The sequence below is a fragment of the Oncorhynchus masou genome, chromosome 24 (assembly GCF_036934945.1).
Source record: "Oncorhynchus masou masou isolate Uvic2021 chromosome 24, UVic_Omas_1.1, whole genome shotgun sequence".
Taxonomy (NCBI): Eukaryota; Metazoa; Chordata; class Actinopteri; order Salmoniformes; family Salmonidae; genus Oncorhynchus; species Oncorhynchus masou.
In genome coordinates, this window is record NC_088235.1 from 116343119 (window position 1) to 116365438 (window position 22320).

The 22320-nt window shown below is 43.9% G+C and overlaps 1 protein-coding gene across 1 annotated transcript in view; it reads left to right on the forward strand.

Annotated features, from left to right (window-relative positions):
• LOC135513318 (gamma-aminobutyric acid receptor subunit alpha-5-like) overlaps positions 1–22320 on the forward strand; it is a 98560-nt gene that overhangs the window by 20818 nt on the left and 55422 nt on the right. Inside the window, exon 6 of the mRNA XM_064936234.1 lies at positions 16427–16509. Within this exon, the coding sequence (XP_064792306.1) occupies positions 16427–16509 (83 nt within the window). The remainder of the gene's footprint in view (positions 1–16426; positions 16510–22320) is intronic.

Below are 22320 nucleotides of genomic sequence, written 5' to 3' on the forward strand. Positions count from 1 at the left end.
CTATATAGATCACAGTGGTGTGGAGACCAGCCAACACCACTACATAGATCACAGTGGTTTGGAGACCAGCCAGCACCACTATATAGATCACAGTGGTGTGGAGACCAGCCAACACCACTACATAGATCACAGTGGTGTGGAGACCAGCCAACACCACTATATAGATCACAGTGGTGTGGAGACCAGCAAACACCACTCTATAGATGACAGTGGTGTTGTGACCAGCCAACACCACTATATAGATCACAGTGGTGTGGAGACCAGCACCACTATATAGATCACAGTAGTGTGGAGACCAGCCAACACCACTACATAGATCACAGTGGTGTGGAGACCAGCAAACACCACTATATAGATCACAGTGGTGTGGAGACCAGCACCACTATATAGATCACAGTGGTGTGGAGACCAGCCCCACTATATAGATCACAGTGGTGTGGAGACCAGCCAACACCACTACATAGATCACAGTGGTGTGGAGACCAGCCAACACCACTATATAGATCACAGTGGTGTGGAGACCAGCAAACACCACTATATAGATCACAGTGATGTGGAGACCAGCAAACACCACTATATAGATCACAGTGGTGTGGAGACCAGCAAACACCACTATATAGATCACAGTGGTGTGGAGACCAACACCACTATATAGATCACAGTGGTGTGGAGACCAGCCAACACCACTATATAGATCACAGTGGTGTGGAGACCAGCCAACACCACTACATAGATCACAGTGGTGTGGAGACCAGCCAGCACCACTATATAGATCACAGTGGTGTGGAGACCAGCCAACACCACTACATAGATCACAGTGGTGTGGAGACCAGCCAACACCACTATATAGATCACAGTGGTGTGGAGACCAGCAAACACCACTATATAGATCACAGTGGTGTGGAGACCAGCCAACACCACTACATAGATCACAGTGGTGTGGAGACCAGCACCACTATATAGATCACAGTGGTGTGGAGACCAGCCAACACCACTACATAGATCACAGTGGTGTGGAGACCAGCAAACACCACTATATAGATCACAGTGGTGTGGAGACCAGCACCACTATATAGATCACAGTGGTGTGGAGACCAGCCAACACCACTACATAGATCACAGTGGTGTGGAGACCAGCACCACTATATAGATCACAGTGGTGTGGAGACCAGCCCCACTATATAGATCACAGTGGTGTGGAGACCAGCCAACACCACTACATAGATCACAGTGGTGTGGAGACCAGCCAACACCACTATATAGATCACAGTGGTGTGGAGACCAGCCAACACCACTATATAGATCACAGTGGTGTGGAGACCAGCCAACACCACTATATAGATCACAGTGGTGTGGAGACCAGCCAACACCACTATATAGATCACACATCATCCCAACACACTTCAGTCTCTGCACCAAGACAGGCTGGTCAAGTCTATGAACACAGTATCCAGTCATAATCCACAAATGTAAACATTGCTGTAACAGTGCTGTGGCTAGAATGAAAACCTGAGTCCATCCTACTCAAAATATAGTTTTCCTGGAAGTAGACAAGCTCTTTCTAATTGACTCGCGACGCCAATACTTTTGCCCCCCCCAAAAATCCAACTTGGATATGGGCCAACAGTTATTCAGTAGAGTGGTACCAACTCAAAAGAGGGAGGACAAATGGTGATTTCAACAACTTGGGGACTTCATGACATTCTAGGGAGAGATTGAACATGTTAAAGGGGGAGCAATGTGGTCTGCAGGTTAGGGCACAATGGGCACCCTATTCCCTATATAGTGCACTACTTTATACCAGAGCCGTATAGAACCCTATTCCCTACATAGTGCACTACTTTAGACCCGAGGCCTATGGCACCCTATTCCCTATATAGAGCACTACTTTAGACCAGAGCCCTATGGCACCCTATTCCCTATATAGAGCACTACTTTAGACCAGAGCCCTATGGCACCCTATTCCCTATATAGTGCACTACTTTAGACAAGGGTTCATAGGGTATAGTGTGTATAGTATATAATGATTCAGATTTTAAAAACATTCAGATTAAAAAAAAAAAAAAAAAAAGTCAAATACTGTATATACTTTTAAAAATTAATGAAAACAAAAAATAAAATTGTTTACCTTTTTTGTTAACCCTTAATTTAAGGTTAGTGTGCAGTTTGGTTAAAGCTATGGTTAGGGTTAGGTTCAGAGCTGCCTCCAGAACTAGATTCATGATGACAAAACGCTAACCTGCTATTGTGTTGTGGCTCTGCATGTACTTCCTGCTAATGACCAGAGAATCTTCTGTTGCCCCTCTTCTTACCCAGATTGATCTCAGACGAACATCGATCTAAAAAACACTTTCTAACCCAGCCATGGTAAACACTGTCAATGTAATCAGCAAAAAAAATTATTGCAGAGAAGTTTGGTTTTGTAATGAGATAATTGAAAGTGGAAGAGCTGAAGGAATGCTATTGACGCTCCTTTAAAGGAGACGAAATAGAAAATCCTTGACGTGTTTCAAAGCTGATTCAGTAACAGTCAATTTAGTTATCTGCTAACAGAGCACCAATGTTTTGCTGTGGTTGCCTATCATGCAGCTCTGCACTAACTGTTGGGATTTCAAATCACTTTGGGATAGCCACAGCCTAGTGGCTCTATTTACAGCCTAGTGGCTATAGCCACAGCCTAGTGGCTCTATTTACAGCCTAGTGGCTCTATTTACAGCCTAGTGGCTATAGCCACAGCCTCGGGTCTCTATTCACAGCCTAGTGGCTCTATTCACAGCCTAGTGGCTATAGCCACAGACTAGTGGCTCTATTCACAGCCTAGTGGCTCTATTTACAGCCTAGTGGCTCTATTCACAGCCTAGTGGCTCTATTTACAGCCTAGTGGCTATAGCCACAGCCTAGGGGCTCTATTTACAGCCTAGTGGCTATAGCCACAGCCTAGGGGCTCTATTTACAGCCTAGTGGCTATAGCCACAGCCTAGGGGCTCTACTTACAGCCTAGTGGCTCTATTCACAGCCTAGTGGCTCTATTCACAGCCTAGTGGCTCTATTTACAGCCTAGTGGCTCTATGCACAGCCTAGTGGCTATATTCACAGCCTAGTGGCTATATGCACAGCCTCGGGTCTCTATTCACAGCCTAGTGGCTATATTCACAGCCTAGTGGCTCTATGCACAGCCTAGTGGCTATATTCACAGCCTAGTGGCTATATTCACAGCCTAGGGGCTATATGCACAGCCTTGAGGCTCTATTCACAGCCTAGTGGCTATAGCCACAGCCTAGGGGCTCTACTTACAGCCTAGTGGCTCTATTTACAGCCTAGTGGCTCTATTTACAGCCTAGTGGCTCTATGCACAGCCTAGTGGCTCTATTCACAGCCTAGTGGCTCTATTTACAGCCTAGTGGCTCTATGCACAGCCTAGTGGCTCTATTCACAGCCTCAAATAAAATCAAATAAAATCAAATAAAATTTTATTTGTCACATACACATGGTTAGCAGATGTTAATGCGAGTGTAGCGAAATGCTTGTGCTTCTAGTTCCGACAATGCAGTAATAACCAACAAGTAATCTAACTAACAATTCCAAAACGAATATCTTATACACAGTGTAAGGGGATAAAGAATATGTACATAAAGATATGAATGAGTGATGGTGCAGAGCAGCATAGGCAAGATACAGTAGATGATATCGATTACAGTATATACATATGAGATGAGTATGTAAACAAAGTGGCATAGTTAAAGTGGCTAGTGATAGATGTATTACATAAGGATGCAGTAGATGATAGAGTACAGTATATACGTATACATATGAGATGAATAATGTAGGGTATGTAAACAGTATATTAGGTAGCATTGTTTAAAGTGGCTAGTGATATAGTTTACATCCTTTCCTATCAATTCCCATTATTAAAGTGGCTGGAGTTGAGTCAGTGTGTTGGCAGCAGCCACTCAATGTTAGTGGTTGCTGTTTAACAGTCTGATGGCCTTGAGATAGAAGCTGTTTTTCAGTCTCTCGGTCCCAGCTTTGATGCACCTATACTGACCTCGCCTTCTGGATGATAGCGGGGTGAACAGGCAGTGGCTCGGGTGGGTGTTGTCCGGTGATGCGTTGTGCAGACCTCACTACCCTCTGGAGAGCCTTACGGTTGTGGGCGGAGCAGTTCCCGTCCCAGGCGGTGATACAGCCCGCCAGGATGCTCTCGATTGTGCATCTGTAGAAGTTTGTGAGTGTTTTTGGTGACAAGCCGAATTTCTTCAGCCTCCTGAGGTTGAAGAGGCGCTGCTGCGCCTTCTTCACGATGCTGTCTGTGTGAGTGGACCAATTTAGTTTGTCTGTGATGTGTATGCCGAGGAACTTAAAACTTACTACCCTCTCCACTACTGTTCCATCGATGTGGATAGGGGGGTGTTCCCTCTGCTGTTTCCTGAAGTCCACAATCATCTCCTTAGTTTTGTTGACGTTAGTGTGAGGTTATTTTCCTGACACCACACTCCGAGGGCCCTCACCTCCTCCCTGTAGGCCGTCTCGTCGTTGTTGGTAATCAAGCCTACCACTGTTGTGTCGTCCGCAAACTTGATGATTGAGTTGGAGGCGTGCGTTGCCTCGCAGTCGTGGGTGAATAGCCTCGGGGCTCTATTTACGTCCTAGGGTCTCTATTCACAACCTAGTGGCTCTATTCACATCCTCGGGTCTCTATTCACAGCCTCGGGGCTCTATTTACATCCTAGGGGCTCTATTTACGTCCTAGGGGCTCTATTTACAGCCTAGTTGCTCTATTTACAGCCTAGTGGCTCTATTTACAGCCTAGTGGCTATATTTACAGCCTAGTGGCTCTATTTACAGCCTAGTGGCTCTATTCACAGCCTCGGGGCTCTATTCACAGCCTCGGGGCTCTATTCACAGCCTCGGGGCTCTATTTACAGCCTAGTGGCTCTATTTACAGCCTAGTGGCTCTATTTACAGCCTAGTGGCTCTATTTACAGCCTAGTGGCTCTATTTACAGCCTCGGGGCTCTATTTACAGCCTCGGGCTCTATTCACAGCCTCGGGGCTCTATTCACAGCCTCGGGGCTCTATTCATAGCCTCGGGGCTCTATTTAAAGCCTATGGGCTCTATTCACAGCCTCGGGGCTCTATTTACAGCCTAGTGGCTCTATTCACAGCCTAGTGGCTCTATTCACAGCCTAGTGGCTCTATTCACAGCCTAGTCACTCTATTTAAAGCCTATGGGCTCTATTTAATTCCTATGGGCTCTATTTTCGCCTGGCGCTACGGCGGCACAATTGCCAAACGCACTTTAGTTTGTCAAAACGGACACTCTGGCGTTTTCAGCCCATGTTTCAGTTACAGAAATGTACCTGTGTAATATCAGCTTGCTCGCACTGAACAAGGCAGTTAACCCACCGTTCCCCTGAACAAGGCAGTTAACCCACTGTTCCCCTGAACAAGGCAGTTAACCCACCGTTCCCCTGAACAAGGCAGTTAACCCACTGTTCCCCTGAACAAGGCAGTTAACCCACTGTTCCCCTGAGCAAGGCAGTTAACCCACTGTTCCCCTGAACAAGGCAGTTAACCCACTGTTCCCCTGAACAAGGCAGTTAACCTACTGTTCCCCTGACCAAGGCAGTTAACCCACTGTTCCCCTGACCAAGGCAGTTAACCCACTGTTCCCCTGACCAAGGCAGTTAACCCACCGTTCCCCTGAGCAAGGCAGTTAACCCACCGTTCCCCTGACCAAGGCAGTTAACCCACCGTTCCCCTGACCAAGGCAGTTAACCCACCGTTCCCCTGAACAAGGCAGTTAACCCACTGTTCCCCTGAACAAGGCAGTTAACCCACTGTTCCCCTGAGCAAGGCAGTTAACCCACCGTTCCCCTGAACAAGGCAGTTAACCCACTGTTCCCCTGAACAAGGCAGTTAACCCACTGTTCATAGGCTGTTATTGAAAATAAGAATTTGTTCTTAACTGACTTGCCTAGTAAAATAAAGGTCAAATAAATAATGTTTTAAAAAAAGGTACAGTGGATTCAGAAACTCTTCAGCTCTCTTGAGTTTTTCACATTTTGTTACGTTACAGCCATTTTCTAGAATATATTAAATTGATTTTTTTTCACTCATCAATCTACACACAATACCCCATAATGACGAAGCAAAAATTGATTTTTTGAATTTTTGAATGTATTTTTTAAACTGAAATATCACATTTACATAAGTATTCAGACCCTTTACTCAGTACTTTGTTGTTGCACCTTTGGCAGTGATTACAGCCTTGAGTCTTCTTGGATATAGTGCTACAAGCTTGGCACACCTGTATTGGGGGAGTTTCTCCCATTCTTCTCTGCAGATCCTCTCAAGCTCTGTCAGGTTGGATTGGGAGCGTTACAGCACAGCTATTTTCAGGTCTCTCCAGAGGTTCAAATCTGGTCTCTGGCTGGGCCACTCAAGTATATTCAAAGACTTGTCCCGAAGCCACTCCTCCTTGGCTGTGTGCTTAAGGTCGGTGTCCTGTTAGAAGGTGAACCTTTGCCCCAGTCTAAGGTCCTGAGCGCTCTGGAGCAGGTTTTCATCAAGTATCTCTCTGTACTTTGCGTCATTCATCTTTCCCTGTAAAGATCTTTCCTGACTAGTCTTCCAGTCCCTGCCTCTGAAAAACATCCCCACAGCATGATGCTGCCACCACCATGATTCACCGTAGGGATGGTGCAAGGTTTCCTCCAGACGTGTCACTTGGCATTCAGACCAAAGAGTTCAATCTTGGTTTCATCAGACCAGAGAATCTGGTTTGTCATGGTCTGAGAGTTTTCAGATGCCTTTTAGCAAACTCCAAGCTGGCTGTCATGTGCCTTTTACTGAAGAGTGGCTTCTGTCTGGCCACTACAATAAAGACCAGATTGGTTTAGTGCTGCAGAGATGGTTGTTCTTCTGGAAGTTTCTCCCATATCCACAGAAGAACTTTGGAGCTCTGTCCGAATGACCACCAGGTTCTTGGTCATCTTCCTCACCAAGGCCCTTCTCCCATTGATTGCTCAGTTTGGCCGGGCGGCCAGCTCTAGGAAGAGTCTTGGTGTTTCCAAACTATTTCAATTTAAGAATGATGGAGGCCACTGTGTTCTTGGGGACCTTCAATACTGCAGAAATGTTTAGATCCCCTTCCCCAGATCTGTGCCTCGACACAATCCTGTCTCGGAGCTCTATGGACAATTCCTTCAACCTCATGGTTTGATTTTTGCTCTGACATGCACTGTCAACTGTGGAACATTATACAGACAGGTGAATTTGAATTTACCACAGTTGGACTCCAATCAAGTTGTAGAAACATCTCAAGGATGATCAATGGAAACAAGATGCACCTGAGCTCAATTTCGAGTCGCATAGCAAAGGGTCTGAATACTTATTTAAATAAGGTATTTAAAAATATATATATATATATACATTTGCAAACATTTCTATAACCTGTTTTTACTTTGTCATTGTGTTTAGATTGACGAGAAAACACATTCACTGAATCCATTTTAGAAAATTGCCATAAATGAACAAAATGTGGAAAATGTCAAGAGGTCTGAATACTTTCTGAATAAACATGGCTGAGACATACAGGCCTACAGTAGGCCCCTTATTGAAGCCTACAGTAGGCCCCTTATTGAAGCCTACAGTAGGCCCCTTATTGAAGTCTACAGTAGGCCCCTTATTGTGGGCCCCTTATTGAAGCCTACAGTAGGCCCCTTATTGAAGCCTACAGTAGACCCCTTATTGAAGCCTACAGTAGGCCCCTTATTGAAGCCTACAGTAGGCCCCTTATTGAAGCCTACAGTAGGCCCCTTATTGAAGCCTACAGTAGGCCCCTTATTGAAGCCTACAGTAGGCCCCTTATTGTAGGCCCCTTATTGTAGGCCCCTTATTGAAGCCTACAGTAGGCCCTTATTGAAGCCTACAGTAGGCCCCTTATTGAAGCCTACAGTAGGCCCCTTATTGTAGGCCCCTTATTGAAGCCTACAGTAGGCCCCTTATAGAAGCCTACAGTAGGCCCCTTATAGAAGCCTACAGTAGGCCCCTTATTGAAGCCTACAGTAGGCCCCTTATTGAAGCCTACAGTAGGCCCCTTATTGAAGTCTACAGTAGGCCCCTTATTGAAGCCTACAGTAGGCCCCTTATTGAAGCCTACAGTAGGCCCCTTATTGAAGTCTACAGTAGGCCCCTTATTGAAGCCTACAGTAGGCCCCTTATAGAAGCCTACAGTAGGCCCCTTATTGAAGTCTACAGTAGGCCCCTTATTGAAGTCTACAGTAGGCCCCTTATTGAAGTCTACAGTAGGCCTCTTATTGAAGCCTACAGTAGGCCCCTTATTGAAGCCTACAGTAGGCCCCTTATTGAAGCCTACAGTAGGCCCCTTATTGAAGTCTACAGTAGGCCCCTTATTGAAGCCTACAGTAGGCCCCTTATTGAAGCCTACAGTAGGCCCCTTATTGAAGCCTACAGTAGGCCCCTTATTGAAGCCTACAGTAGGCCCCTTATTGAAGCCTACAGTAGGCCCCTTATTGTAGGCCCCTTATTGAAGCCTACAGTAGGCCCCTTATTGAAGCCTACAGTAGGCCCCTTATTGAAGCCTACAGTAGGCCCCTTATTGTAGGCCCCTTATTGAAGCCTACAGTAGGCCCTTATTGAAGCCTACAGTAGGCCCCTTATTGAAGCCTACAGTAGGCCCCTTATTGAAGCATACAGTAGGCCCCTTATTGTAGGCCCCTTATTGAAGCCTACAGTAGGCCCCTTATTGAAGCCTACAGTAGGCCCCTTATAGAAGCCTACAGTAGGCCCCTTATTGTAGGCCCCTTATTGAAGCCTACAGTAGGCCCCTTATTGAAGCCTACAGTAGGCCCCGTATTGAAGCCTACAGTAGGCCCCTTATTGTAGGCCCCTTATTGAAGCCTACAGTAGGCCCCTTATTGAAGTCTACAGTAGGCCCCTTATTGTAGGCCCCTTATTGAAGCCTACAGTAGGCCCCTTATAGAAGCCTACAGTAGGCCCCTTATTGAAGTCTACAGTAGGCCCATTATTGAAGTCTACAGTAGGCCTCTTATTGAAGTCTACTGTAGGCCCCTTATTGAAGCCTACAGTAGGCCCCTTATTGAAGCCTACAGTAGGCCCCTTATTGAAGTCTACAGTAGGCCACTTATAGAAGCCTACAGTAGGCCCCTTATTGAAGTCTACAGTAGGCCCCTTATTGTAGGCCCCTTATTGAAGCCTACAGTAGGCCCCTTATAGAAGCCTACAGTAGGCCCCTTATTGAAGTCTACAGTAGGCCTCTTATTGAAGCCTACAGTAGGCCCCTAATTGAAGCCTACAGTAGGCCCCTTATTGAAGCCTACAGTAGGCCCCTTATTGAAGTCTACAGTAGGCCCCTTATTGAAGCCTACAGTAGGCCCCTTATTGAAGCCTACAGTAGGCCCCTTATTGAAGCCTACATTAGGCCCCTTATTGAAGCCTACAGTAGGCCCCTTATTGTAGGCCCCTTATTGAAGCCTACAGTAGGCCCCTTATTGAAGCCTACAGTAGGCCCCTTATTGTAGGCCCCTTATTGTAGGCCCCTTATAGAAGCCTACAGTAGGCCCCTTATTGAAGTCTACAGTAGGCCCCTTATTGTAGGCCCCTTATTGAAGCCTACAGTAGGCCCCTTATAGAAGCCTACAGTAGGCCCCTTATTGAAGTCTACAGTAGGCCCCTTATTGAAGTCTACAGTAGGCCTCTTATTGAAGCCTACAGTAGGCCCCTAATTGAAGCCTACAGTAGGCCCCTTATTGAAGCCTACAGTAGGCCCCTTATTGAAGTCTACAGTAGGCCCCTTATTGAAGCCTACAGTAGGCCCCTTATTGAAGCCTACAGTAGGCCCCTTATTGAAGCCTACATTAGGCCCCTTATTGAAGCCTACAGTAGGCCCCTTATTGTAGGCCCCTTATTGAAGCCTACAGTAGGCCCCTTATTGAAGCCTACAGTAGGCCCCTTATTGTAGGCCCCTTATTGTAGGCCCCTTATTGAAGCCTACAGTAGGCCCTTATTGTAGGCCCCTTATTCAAGCCTACAGTAGGCCCCTTATTGTAGGCCCCTTATTGAAGCCTACAGTAGGCCACTTATTGAAGCCTACAGTAGGCCCCTTATTGAAGCCTACAGTAGGCCCCTTATTGAAGCCTACAGTAGACCCTTATTGAAGCCTACAGTAGTCCCTTATTGTAGGCCCCTTATTGAAGTCTACAGTAGGCCCCTTATTGAAGCCTACAGTAGGCCCCTTATTGTAGGCCCCTTATTGTAGGCCCCTTATTGAAGCCTACAGTAGGCCCTTATTGTAGGCCCCTTATTCAAGCCTACAGTAGGCCCCTTATTGTAGGCCCCTTATTGAAGCCTACAGTAGGCCACTTATTGAAGCCTACAGTAGGCCCCTTATTGAAGCCTACAGTAGGCCCCTTATTGAAGCCTACAGTAGACCCTTATTGAAGCCTACAGTAGTCCCTTATTGTAGGCCCCTTATTGAAGTCTACAGTAGGCCCCTTATTGAAGCCTACAGTAGTCCCCTATATCAGTGTGAATGTTTAACAATATATTCCCTTATTGAAGCCATGATTTTAATTAATACAATGTGGACTGCAAATATGTTCAACATGTTTAGCAAAGATGGGATAGGCCTACATTTTATTATTTTGTTTTCTGCAGACTATTTAACAAACTAGGCTGTATCTGACTAACAATCAAATTGGAGTTGATGACAATGAAATACATAAAAGACCGTAAATACACAACTTGAAACGACCACATATTTAGTCATGGATCACGTTCTGATTGGCCAGTGATGGTTCAAGCCTTGACACACCTCCAACTTGTTTATTCATCAAACCCCAGCCCTATCGCTCCACTTCCAGCTACTGCGCCCATAATTCTGGTTGTGAAAATAGCAAAAATATTTCTGACACATCCCTGAACCTATAGCACCCATTGCGTTAGGTTTGTTAAAATAGAGCCCTACGTTTTGCTTCAGAGACATTCCTAAGAAGGAATCATTGACGTGTTTAATTATTGAAAGACTAATCAGTAAATTACAATGCCTATTTTCTCAAAACAGCAATATTTCTGTGGTTGGGTGTCATGCAACTCTGCACCCACTCAAATCACTTGGAATAGCCTGTCCATTGTTTTGCCTTACCAGTGTTCTGTGTCTTTTTACATCATAAGATACATTCTTCCAGTTGTTATGTTCCTGTGTAGTCCACCAGAGGGAGGTGTAGTTCCTGTGTCTACCACCAGAGGGAGGTGTAGTTCCTGTGTAGTCCACCAGAGGGAGGTGTAGTTCCTGTGTCGTCCACCAGAGGGAGGTGTAGTTCCTGTGTCGTCCACCAGAGGGAGGTGTAGTTCCTGTGTCGTCCACCAGAGGGAGGTGTAGTTCCTTTGTAGACCACCAGATGGAGGTGTAGTTCCTGTGTCGACCACCAGAGGGAGGTGTAGTTCCTGTGTAGACCACCAGAGGGAGGTGTAGTTCCTGTGTAGACCACCAGAGGTGTAGTCCATTTGAGGGAGGTGTAGGACAATAGATTGAGGAGGTGTGCTCTTATTTAGTCTGACAAACACCTATATTCTGGAAAGAATGTTTTGATGTGTATTGATAATGAAGGGCACTGTGCTTTTACTGGTTGTTTCTCCTCTATGCCTTTTCTCACTCAAACTCAAACACCCACAGCCACACACACCCTGAGCACCCGCCCCCTCCGTGCCCTTGTCACTCAAACTCAAACACCCACAAGCACAGCCTCACACCTCCTGAGCCCCCGCTTCCTTCCATTTTCAACTGTTGAATTTTCCAATCCAAAAACAACAAGAGGTATCAACCTCCCCCCCTCCCCCTCAAGGGAAAAAAAATTACGTTTGAAAGAAACAATCAATGCGTTGGCTCAATATCTGAGGAACCGTGTGTCCTCTCCTCTACTGCACCTTTCCTGTGGGGATTCTTACTCCAATGCTTTACGAAAGGAACTTAGATTAAAACCACAAATGATCGATGTCCGACTACATTTTAAGATTTATTGGAACAAAATGTTCATATATGGGCTGGGGAACATTGTTTGTATTTGATTGGACCACATTATGAACAGAGACATACCTGTATATACCATCGGATGTAGGAGCTTGTAGATTGAATAATGCGGATGCTGATCTTATTGGACCGCTTTTGGAAAGCCAGGTGATGATGATGATGAACTTTCTCCAGTAGATGGCAGTCTAGGATCACAGTTTTCAGATGGGATACTGTTGCGCTGTTTTTATACAGCTGGACATACACATCACTGTTGGAATGCTGTTCCCATGAGATCACATGGCATTCCAACTCAAATCCACCTATGATTTATTGAGTGAGCAAATGACAGAGATAGACAGGGATAAAGAGGGAGAGAGAGAAAAGAGAGAAGAGCTGCATTTTAGCTAAAATGTTGTTTTTTTCTCCAGTTTTCTGTTATTCTCATTTGTTTTCATGTTTTTGCTCTCAAAATCACACTTAAAAAAAAAAAATAGAAACCAACTAATATTGGATGTTGTAAGTCCACAACAACACTTAAACTACATCAGGAGACCACTTGTGGAGTCTTTATAGTGTCAAAGGGCCCTATATTTGGTTTATAGTGTCATAGGGCCCTATATTTGGTTTATAGTGTCATAGGGCCCTATATTAGGTTTATAGTGTCAAAGGGCCCTATATTTGGTTTGTAGTGTCATAGGGCCCTATATTTGGTTTGTAGTGTCATAGGGCCCTATATTTGGTTTGTAGTGTCAAAGGGCCCTATATTTGGTTTGTAGTGTCATAGGGCCCTATATTTGGTTTGTAGTGTCATAGGGCCCTATATTTGGTTTATAGTGTCATAGGGCCCTATATTTGGTTTGTAGTGTCATAGGGCCCTATATTTGGTTTGTAGTGTCAAAGGGCCCTATATTTGGTTTGTAGTGTCATAGGGCCCTATATTTGGTTTGTAGTGTCATAGGGCCCTATATTTGGTTTGTAGTGTCATAGGGCCCTATATTTGGTTTATAGTGTCATAGGGCCCTATATTTGGTTTGTAGTGTCAAAGGGCCCTATATTTGGTTTGTAGTGTCATAGGGCCCTATATTTGGTTTATAGTGTCAAAGGGCACTATATTTGGTTTGTAGTGTCATAGGGCCCTATATTTGGTTTGTAGTGTCAAAGGGCCCTATATTTGGTTTGTAGTGTCATAGGGCCCTATATTTGGTTTGTAGTGTCATAGGGCCCTATATTAGTTTATAGTGTCATAGGGCCCTATATTTGGTTTATAGTGTCATAGGGCCCTATATTTGGTTTGTAGTGTCAAAGGGCCCTATATTTGGTTTGTAGTGTCATAGGGCCCTATATTTGGTTTGTAGTGTCATAGGGCCCTATATTTGGTTTGTAGTGTCATAGGGCCCTATATTTGGTTTGTAGTGTCATAGGGCCCTATATTTGGTTTGTAGTGTCATAGGGCCCTATATTTGGTTTGTAGTGTCATAGGGCCCTATATTTGGTTTGTAGTGTCATAGGGCCCTATATTTGGTTTATAGTGTCATAGGGCCCTATATTTGGTTTGTAGTGTCAAAGGGCCCTATATTTGGTTTGTAGTGTCATAGGGCCCTATATTTGGTTTGTAGTGTCAAAGGGCACTATATTTGGTTTGTAGTGTCATAGGGCCCTATATTTGGTTTGTAGTGTCATAGGGCCCTATATTTGGTTTGTAGTGTCATAGGGCCCTATATTTGGTTTGTAGTGTCATAGGGCCCTATATTTGGTTTGTAGTGTCATAGGGCCCTATATTTGGTTTGTAGTGTCATAGGGCCCTATATTTGGTTTGTAGTGTCAAAGGGCCCTATATTTGGTTTGTAGTGTCATAGGGCCCTATATTTGGTTTGTAGTGTCATAGGGCCCTATATTTGGTTTGTAGTGTCATAGGGCCCTATATTTGGTTTGTAGTGTCATAGGGCCCTATATTTGGTTTGTAGTGTCATAGGGCCCTATATTTGGTTTGTAGTGTCATAGGGCCCTATATTTGGTTTGTAGTGTCATAGGGCCCTATATTTGGTTTGTAGTGTCATAGGGCCCTATATTTGGTTTGTAGTGTCATAGGGCCCTATATTTGGTTTGTAGTGTCAAAGGGCCCTATATTTGGTTTGTAGTGTCATAGGGCCCTATATTTGGTTTGTAGTGTCATAGGGCCCTATATTTGGTTTGTAGTGTCATAGGGCCCTATATTTGGTTTGTAGTGTCATTGGGCCCTATATTTGGTTTGTAGTGTCATAGGGCCCTATATTTGGTTTGTAGTGTCATAGGGCCCTATATTTGGTTTGTAGTGTCATAGGGCCCTATATTTGGTTTGTAGTGTCAAAGGGCCCTATATTTGGTTTGTAGTGTCAAAGGGCCCTATATTTGGTTTGTAGTGTCATAGGGCCCTATATTTGGTTTGTAGTGTCATAGGGCCCTATATTTGGTTTGTAGTGTCAAAGGGCCCTATATTTGGTTTGTAGTGTCATAGGGCCCTATATTTGGTTTGTAGTGTCATAGGGCCCTATATTTGGTTTGTAGTGTCATAGGGCCCTATATTTGGTTTGTAGTGTCATAGGGCCCTATATTTGGTTTGTAGTGTCATAGGGCCCTATATTTGGTTTGTAGTGTCAAAGGGCCCTATATTTGGTTTGTAGTGTCATAGGGCCCTATATTTGGTTTGTAGTGTCATAGGGCCCTATATTTGGTTTGTAGTGTCATAGGGCCCTATATTTGGTTTGTAGTGTCATAGGGCCCTATATTTGGTTTGTAGTGTCATAGGGCCCTATATTTGGTTTGTAGTGTCAAAGGGCCCTATATTTGGTTTGTAGTGTCATAGGGCCCTATATTTGGTTTGTAGTGTCATAGGGCCCTATATTTGTAGTGGTAAAGGGCACAAACGTCTCTTTGTTATCTCTAAATATTCTTATTAACAGAAGACTCAAGTCTTCATGATGTAAATGTTTTGACCTCTTGTTATAGCAAATAATGCATGATTTTGTTCCTGCTTCTATATAATATCACACAATGTGATCTAAATCTAAATGGATGAATGTTATCATAAAAAAATGTAATAGTGATGACGAAGATGATGATGTATTGTAAAATAATCATGAAGTTGTCTCGTAACTTCTCTAGGTTAATCATGTCAAAGCATAAATTGCTCTTCTGGTTTTGTAGTAACACGGTAATTTGTCTATTAACACCGTGCTCTGACATAGTAATGGAATCATTGGTGAAATGGAGTTGAGCAACTGATGATATGATGATTAATTAGAACTTCTTAGAGGGGAGTATTCGGAAGTTTGGGTGCCCAAAGTAAACTGCCTGTTACTCAGGCCCGGAAGCTAGGGTATGCATGGTAGTATTGGATAGAAAACACTCTAAAGTTTCTAAAACTGTTAAAATAATGTCTGTGAGTATAACAGAACTGATTTTGTCAGGCAGAACCCTGAGGACAATCCATCCAGGATTTGTTGTTGTTGTTGAGGTCATTCCAATTCTTTTCAATGGAGAAGCGGAATTATTAGGACCCAGATTGCAGTTCCTATGGCTTCCATAGATGTCAACAGTCTTTAGAAATGGTTCTATGTTTTTTTTTGTAGAATCATGAATTTTCTTTCCAAGTGTCACTCAGGTGGACTCTAGTCTGTTGGTGCGTGTGAATGACAGTGCGCTCCTTATTGTTTTCCTCCGGTATTGGAAACAGTTTATTCCGTCTTAAATGTTATCAATTTATTTACATTTTAGGGTACCTGAGGTTGGTTTAGAAATGTTGTTTGAAATGTTTGGACCAAGTTTACAGATAACTTATTAGATCCTTTGTAGGCATGTTAGGCGAGTTGGAACCAGTGTATTTCTGAATCAAATGCGCCAAACAAACGGACAATTTTGGGATATAAAGAAGGACTTTATCGGGAAAAAAACAAAACATTCGTTGTGTTACTGAGACCTTTGGGATTGCGGAAAGATGAAGTTCTTCAAAGGTAAGCAATTAATTTTATTTAATTTATTTTATCGCTATTTCTGACTTTCGTGATGCATCTGTTTGGTTGGAAAATGTTTTTCATGGTTTTGTATGCGGGGCGCTGTCCTCAGATAATTGCATGGTATGCTTTCGCCGTAAAGCCTTTTTGAAATCTGACAAACTGGCTGGATTAACAAGAAGTTAATCTTTTAGCCGATGTAAAACACTTGTATTTTTTATGAATGTTTATCATGACTATTTCTGTATTTTGAATCTGGCGCTCTGCAATTTCACCGGATGTTGTCGTTGTGGGTCGCTAGCGGAAACCCTGCGCCAGAAAGGTTAATAAATGTAATGGAATCACGATCACAATATAATTTCTAATCTCTGATGTCTCTCCAGGTTAACCATCTCAGCAGAATGCCCCATGCAGTTAGAGGACTTCCCCATGGATGCCCACGCCTGTCCTCTGAAGTTTGGAAGTTGTAAGTTAATAAGACTCCTCAGTAAACACGTCTGGCATTACGGATCTGCTATTAACACACACACACACACACACACACACACACACACACACACACACACACACACACACACACACACACACACACACACACACACACACACACACACGTGATGCTTCTCCTGTGAGTCTGTACCTCTGTCCCAATGCTGTGAAAGTGTGAAAGTCAGGTTCTGTGGAAGGTCATTAGTTAACACATAACAATAATGGTCCAAGCCGGCTTCCCTGCGGTACGCCACATTCAACACAATTTGCATTAGAGAGGCTTCCATTAAAGAAAACGCTCTGTGTTCTATTAGAAAGGTAACTCTCATGCCTCCCGGGTGGCGCAGTGGTCTAAGGCACTGCATCGCTGTGCCACCAGAGACTCTGGGTTCGAGCCCAGGCTCTGTCACAGCCGGCCGCGACTGGGAGGTCCGTGGGGCAATGCACAATTGGCCTAGCGTCGTCCGGGTTAGGGAAGGTTTGGCCGGTAGGGATATCCTTGTCTCATCGTGCACTAGCGACTCCTGTGGCGGGCCGGGCGCAGTGCATGCTGAGTGCACAGTGTTTGGTGCGGCTTGGTTGGGTTGTGTTTCAGAGGACGCATGGCTCTCCCGAGCCGTACGGGAGTTGTAGTGATGAGACAAGATAGTAAAAACTAACAATTGGATACCACAAAATTGGGGGGTAAAATTCAAAAAAGAAAAGAATGCACTGCGGGCCGAACAGGCCTCCATTAACATCAATGGAGCTGTAGTGGAGTAACTCTCATTCCATGATAAGGCAGAGGTTGGAAATCCATAACACCTATTTTTTTCAGCAATAGGTTTTGATCCATGACATCAAAAGGAAGTCTAACAGAACAGCTCCCACAATCTTCTTACTGTCAATTTCTTTCAGTGCCGAGCATGTTGAGTGCCCTTCCCTTTCAGCAGAAAGTCTGTTGTTAATATGTGTTCTGTAAAATAACATTGTATTTGGTCAAACACTATTTTTCCCAACAGTTTGCATGTCTATCTGTCCTATATATTCTGTAACCATGTATAGCTACTACTGAATCATCAAAAGGAAAATGTGTTTCAGAGATGGGAAGAATATGAAGGTGATGTTATTAAACCTTTGTTTCTCAGACTACATATGTTAATATGGGCTATTTTAAGTTATTTTCTGGGTTTTGTGCTATTCTGAGAGGCTGATCACAGGTAGGTAGACATGTCAGGGACATTTACATTTGAGTCAATGGTACTGAGTGGGCTGTCCACAGTGGGCTGATTGGTCGGCTGTTTGAACCATTAAAGGGGTGCTCTGATTGGTCGGCTGTTTGAACCATTAAAGGGGTGCTCTGATTGGTCGGCTGTTTGAACCATGAAAGGGGTGCTCTGATTGGTCGGCTGTTTGAACCATTAAAGGGGTGCTCTGTTTGGTCAGCTGTTTGAACCATTAAAGGGGTGCTCTGATTGGTCGGCTGTTTGAACCATTAAAGGGGTGCTCTGATTAGTCGGCTGTTTGAACCATTAAAGGGGTGCTCTGCTATTTTTGGACAGCAGATTGACCTTTGTCACCCTCCAGGCCTGAGAGCACACTCCATCTTCTAGGCATAGATTAAAGATGTGGCAAACAGGAGACGCAATGTATTCTGCTACCAACCTCGGGTATTTACCATCCAGGTTGTCAGTACCAGGTGGCTTGTTCTTATTTATATATATTTTAAAAATGACCTCTTCCACATCCACTTTGTGGAACAGAAAACTACAGCGCTTGTCTTTCATTATTTGGTCTGTTTTACATGAATATGAAGGTTCAGCGTATGTTGTCTGCATGTCACACATACGTTTGCTAATCTTGTCAACTTCAAGTAGTTGGGAATATCAAAGGGTTTTGTTATGAATGAGCCATTGGCCTCAATGAAGGATGAATCTGACTGATCTGTTCTGCCCAAAACATAATTTAATGTCCTCCCAAAGAGTTTACTATCATTCTTTATATCATTGATCTTTACTTCATAATACAGTTTCTTCTCTTCTTTTTCTTCAGTTTGGTCACATGATTTCTCAGTTCCCAGTATGTTTGCAGGTCTACTGTGTTGTCAGACCTATTTGCTATTCCCTTTGCCTCATCCCTCTCAGTCATGCAATCATTCAATTCATCATCTCTCCATGGGGAATTTGTCAGTTCGAACAGTGAGTTGCTTGGTGGGTGCATTCCGGTCCATAGCTGGAAGCATAGGCTTTAGGTAGATGAAACCTCGAGCTGCTATACTGCTACAGCATCTAACAGGAAATCCTCTCTCAGCCTAACATGAATACAGTACATGGCAACACCTCCTCCATTTGCATGTCTATCTTTCCTATATATTCTGTAACCATGTATAGCTACTACTGAATCATCAAAAGGAAAATGTGTTTCAGAGATGGGAAGAATATGAAGGTGATGTTATTAAACCTTTGTTTCTCAGACTACATATGTTAATATGGGCTATTTTAAGTTATTTTCTGGGTTTTGTGCTATTCTGAGAGGCTGATCACAGGTAGACATGTCAGGGACATTTACATTTGAGTCAATGGTACTGAGTGGGCTGTCCACAGTGGGCTTCTTCCTGAGGCAGACAGTTTCAGTAGAAGCAGTGGAATTCAATTCTATGTGCATATGATTATTGCTGACAACACCCTCGGAGCTAACAGGTAGAGGAACATAGATTGGGTTACTTACATTCACTGCACTTCTATTTCTCTGGGATGTAATACTGTTACAACCTTGGACAACATTTCCCCCAACGAACCACTGGCCAAATCCCCTCATATTGATCTCACACTGTGTTTTTCATACGTAATTAAATTAAACACAGACTAGCTAATCAGGAAACTCTCAGGTATGTTGTGGTGCACTGCCATTGAAATTGCTTCACGAGAAGCTGGTAAACTTATGTTTGTGGTGTTTTTAGCCACTGAATGGCTTTGAATGTACTGTCAGCATGCAGTCAGAGCTTCTAATCACTTTTGGAGCTAACTAGTGCTCTCAAATTGTGTCCTGATGTTTATAGCAGATGGGGGTTGTATAATAAAGTGGCTAACATACATTTCAAGAAAGCAAGTTGTCTTAAGTGGCTAGCTAGCATTAGCAACATTTGGTGGTCAATGAGACTGAGAGCTAGCTAACCAGCTAGGCTAGCGAACAACAAAAGTATATTTTCAGATTTAAAAAAATACTCCATCAACCGACTCGGCATTTCATGAATCACAGTAGCAAAGTACTTCTGATGCACTGTTCAATTATTTAACCATTTTAAAAAATGACACTGGCTTTCATGTGTTTCAAATGTGAGCTCGTTCAAGCAATTATCGAAAGTCATATACACTGTTGGTCACCAGTCTTATGAATGATCTCTCATGCAGCTAACAGACATGATGATGTTGAACTGATGGCATGTAGAGATTCATGTAGTGCATTTGGAGTTCCCGATCCTTCTGGCATCAACTAGGGCTGTGCCCCAAATGGCTTTTTTCCCTATTTAGTGCACTACTCTGTGAATAGTGAATAGGATGCTATTTGGGACAAAGACATGGTGGTTGAGCTTGGTCTGGAGGTGACCGTGGTGATGTATTTGTGTGTCTGTGTGTGTGTCTGTGTGTGTGTGTGTGTCTGTGTGTGTGTGTCTGTGTGTCTGTGTGTGTGTGTGTGTGTCTGTGTGTCTGTGTGTGTCTGTGCGTGCGTGTGTGTGTGTGCGTGTGTCTGTGTGTGTGTGTGCGTGTGTGTGTGTGTGTGTGTGTGTGTGTGTGTGTGTGTGTCTGTGTGTGTGTCTGTGTGTGCGTGTCTGTGTGTGTGTGTGTGCGTGTGTGTGCGTGTGTGTGTGTTCTTCAAATCAAATGTTATTTGTCATATGCGCCGACATACAAGCCCTTAACTAACAATGCAGTTCAAGAAATAGAGTTAAGAAAATATTTACTCAATAAACTAAAGTAAAATATAAAAACTAACACAATAAAACGACAGGACAATAACGAAGCTATATACACGGGGTACAGGAAACCGAGTCAATGTGCGGGGGTACATGTTAGTCGAGGTAATTTGTACATGTAGGTTGGGTTAAAGTGACTATGCATAGATAATTAACAGCAGTGTACAAAACAAATGGAGGGGGGTCGATGTAATAGCCCGGTGGTAATTATTCAGCAGTCTTATGGCTTGGGGGTAGAAGCTGTTAAGGAGCCTCTTGGACCTAGACTTGGCGCTCTGGTACCGCTTGACCTGCGGTAGCAGAGAAAACAGTCTATGACTTGTGTGATTGGAGTCTCTGACCATTTTATGGGCTCTCTTTTGACACCGCCTGGTACTGGATTGCAGGAAGCTTGGCCCCAGTGATGTACATTACCCTCTGTAACGCCTTATGGTTAGATGTTGAACAGTTGCCATACCAGGCGGTGACTGGTCAGGGTGCTCTCGATGGTGCAGCTGTAGAACGTTTTGAGGATATGGGGAACCATGCCAAATCTTTTCTCCAAAGGGGGAATAGGTGTTGTTGTGCCCTCTTCACGACTGTCTTGGTGTGTTTGGACAGGATAGTTTGTTGGTGATGTGGACGCCATGGAACTTGAAACTCTCGACCCGCTCCACTACAGCTCCATTGATGTTAATGGAGGCCTGTTTGGCCCACCTTTTCATGTAGTCCACGATCAGCTCCTTTGTCTTGCTCACATTGCGGGAGAGGTTGTTGTCCTGGCACCACACTGCCAGTTCTCTGACCTTCTAGGCTGTCTCGTTGTTGTTGGTGATCAGATTAAATTTGAATGTTTTCTTAACTCTTCAACTGTTGGTAAAGGGCTTGTAAGTCAGCATTTCATGGTAAGGTCTTCACTTGTTGTATGTGACAAAAAAACATTTGATATGTCATGTGACTTTGTAAATTAACCAATCACTTGCTCCAAGCATTCTCTCTGCTCTCTAAACCAATTAGTCCTAAAGTGCCTTGCAAATGTATTCATCCCCCTTGGTGTTTTTCCTGTTTTGTTGCATTACAACCTGTAATTTTAATGGATTTTTATTTTAATTTCATGAAATGGACATACAGAATATAGTCTAAATTGATGAAGTGAAATTAATAAATAAATAAAAGTGTATATGTATTCACACCCTCTGCTATGAAGCCCCTAAATAAGATCTGGTGCAACCAATTACCTTCAGAAGTCACATAATAAGTTAAATAAAATCCACCTGTGTGCAATCTAAGTGTCACACGATCTCAGTATCCATACACCTGTTCTGAAAGGCCCCAGAGTCTGCAACACCACTAAGCAAGGGGCACCACCAAGCAAGCGGCACCATGAAGACCAAGGAGCTCTCCAAACAGGTCAGGGACAAAGTTGTGGAGAAGTACAGATCAGGGTTGGGTTATAAAACAATATCTGAAACTTTGAACATCTCACGGAGCACCGTTAAATCCATTGTTAAAAAATGTAAAGAATATGGCACCACAACAAACCTGTCAAGAGAGGGCCACGCACCAAAACTCACGGACCAGACAAGGAGGGCATTAATCAGAGAGGCAACAAAGAGAACACTGAAAAAGCTGCAAAGCTCCACAGAGGAGATTGGAGTATCTGTCCATAGGACCACTTTAAGCCTTACACTCCACAGAGCTGGGCTTTACGGAAGAGTGGCCATAAAAAAGCCATTCTTTAAAGAACAAAATAAGCAAACACGTTTGGTGTTCGCCAAAAGGCATGTGGGAGACTCCCCAAACATATGGAAGAAGGTACTCTGGTCAGATGAGACTAAACTTGAGCTTTTTGGCCAT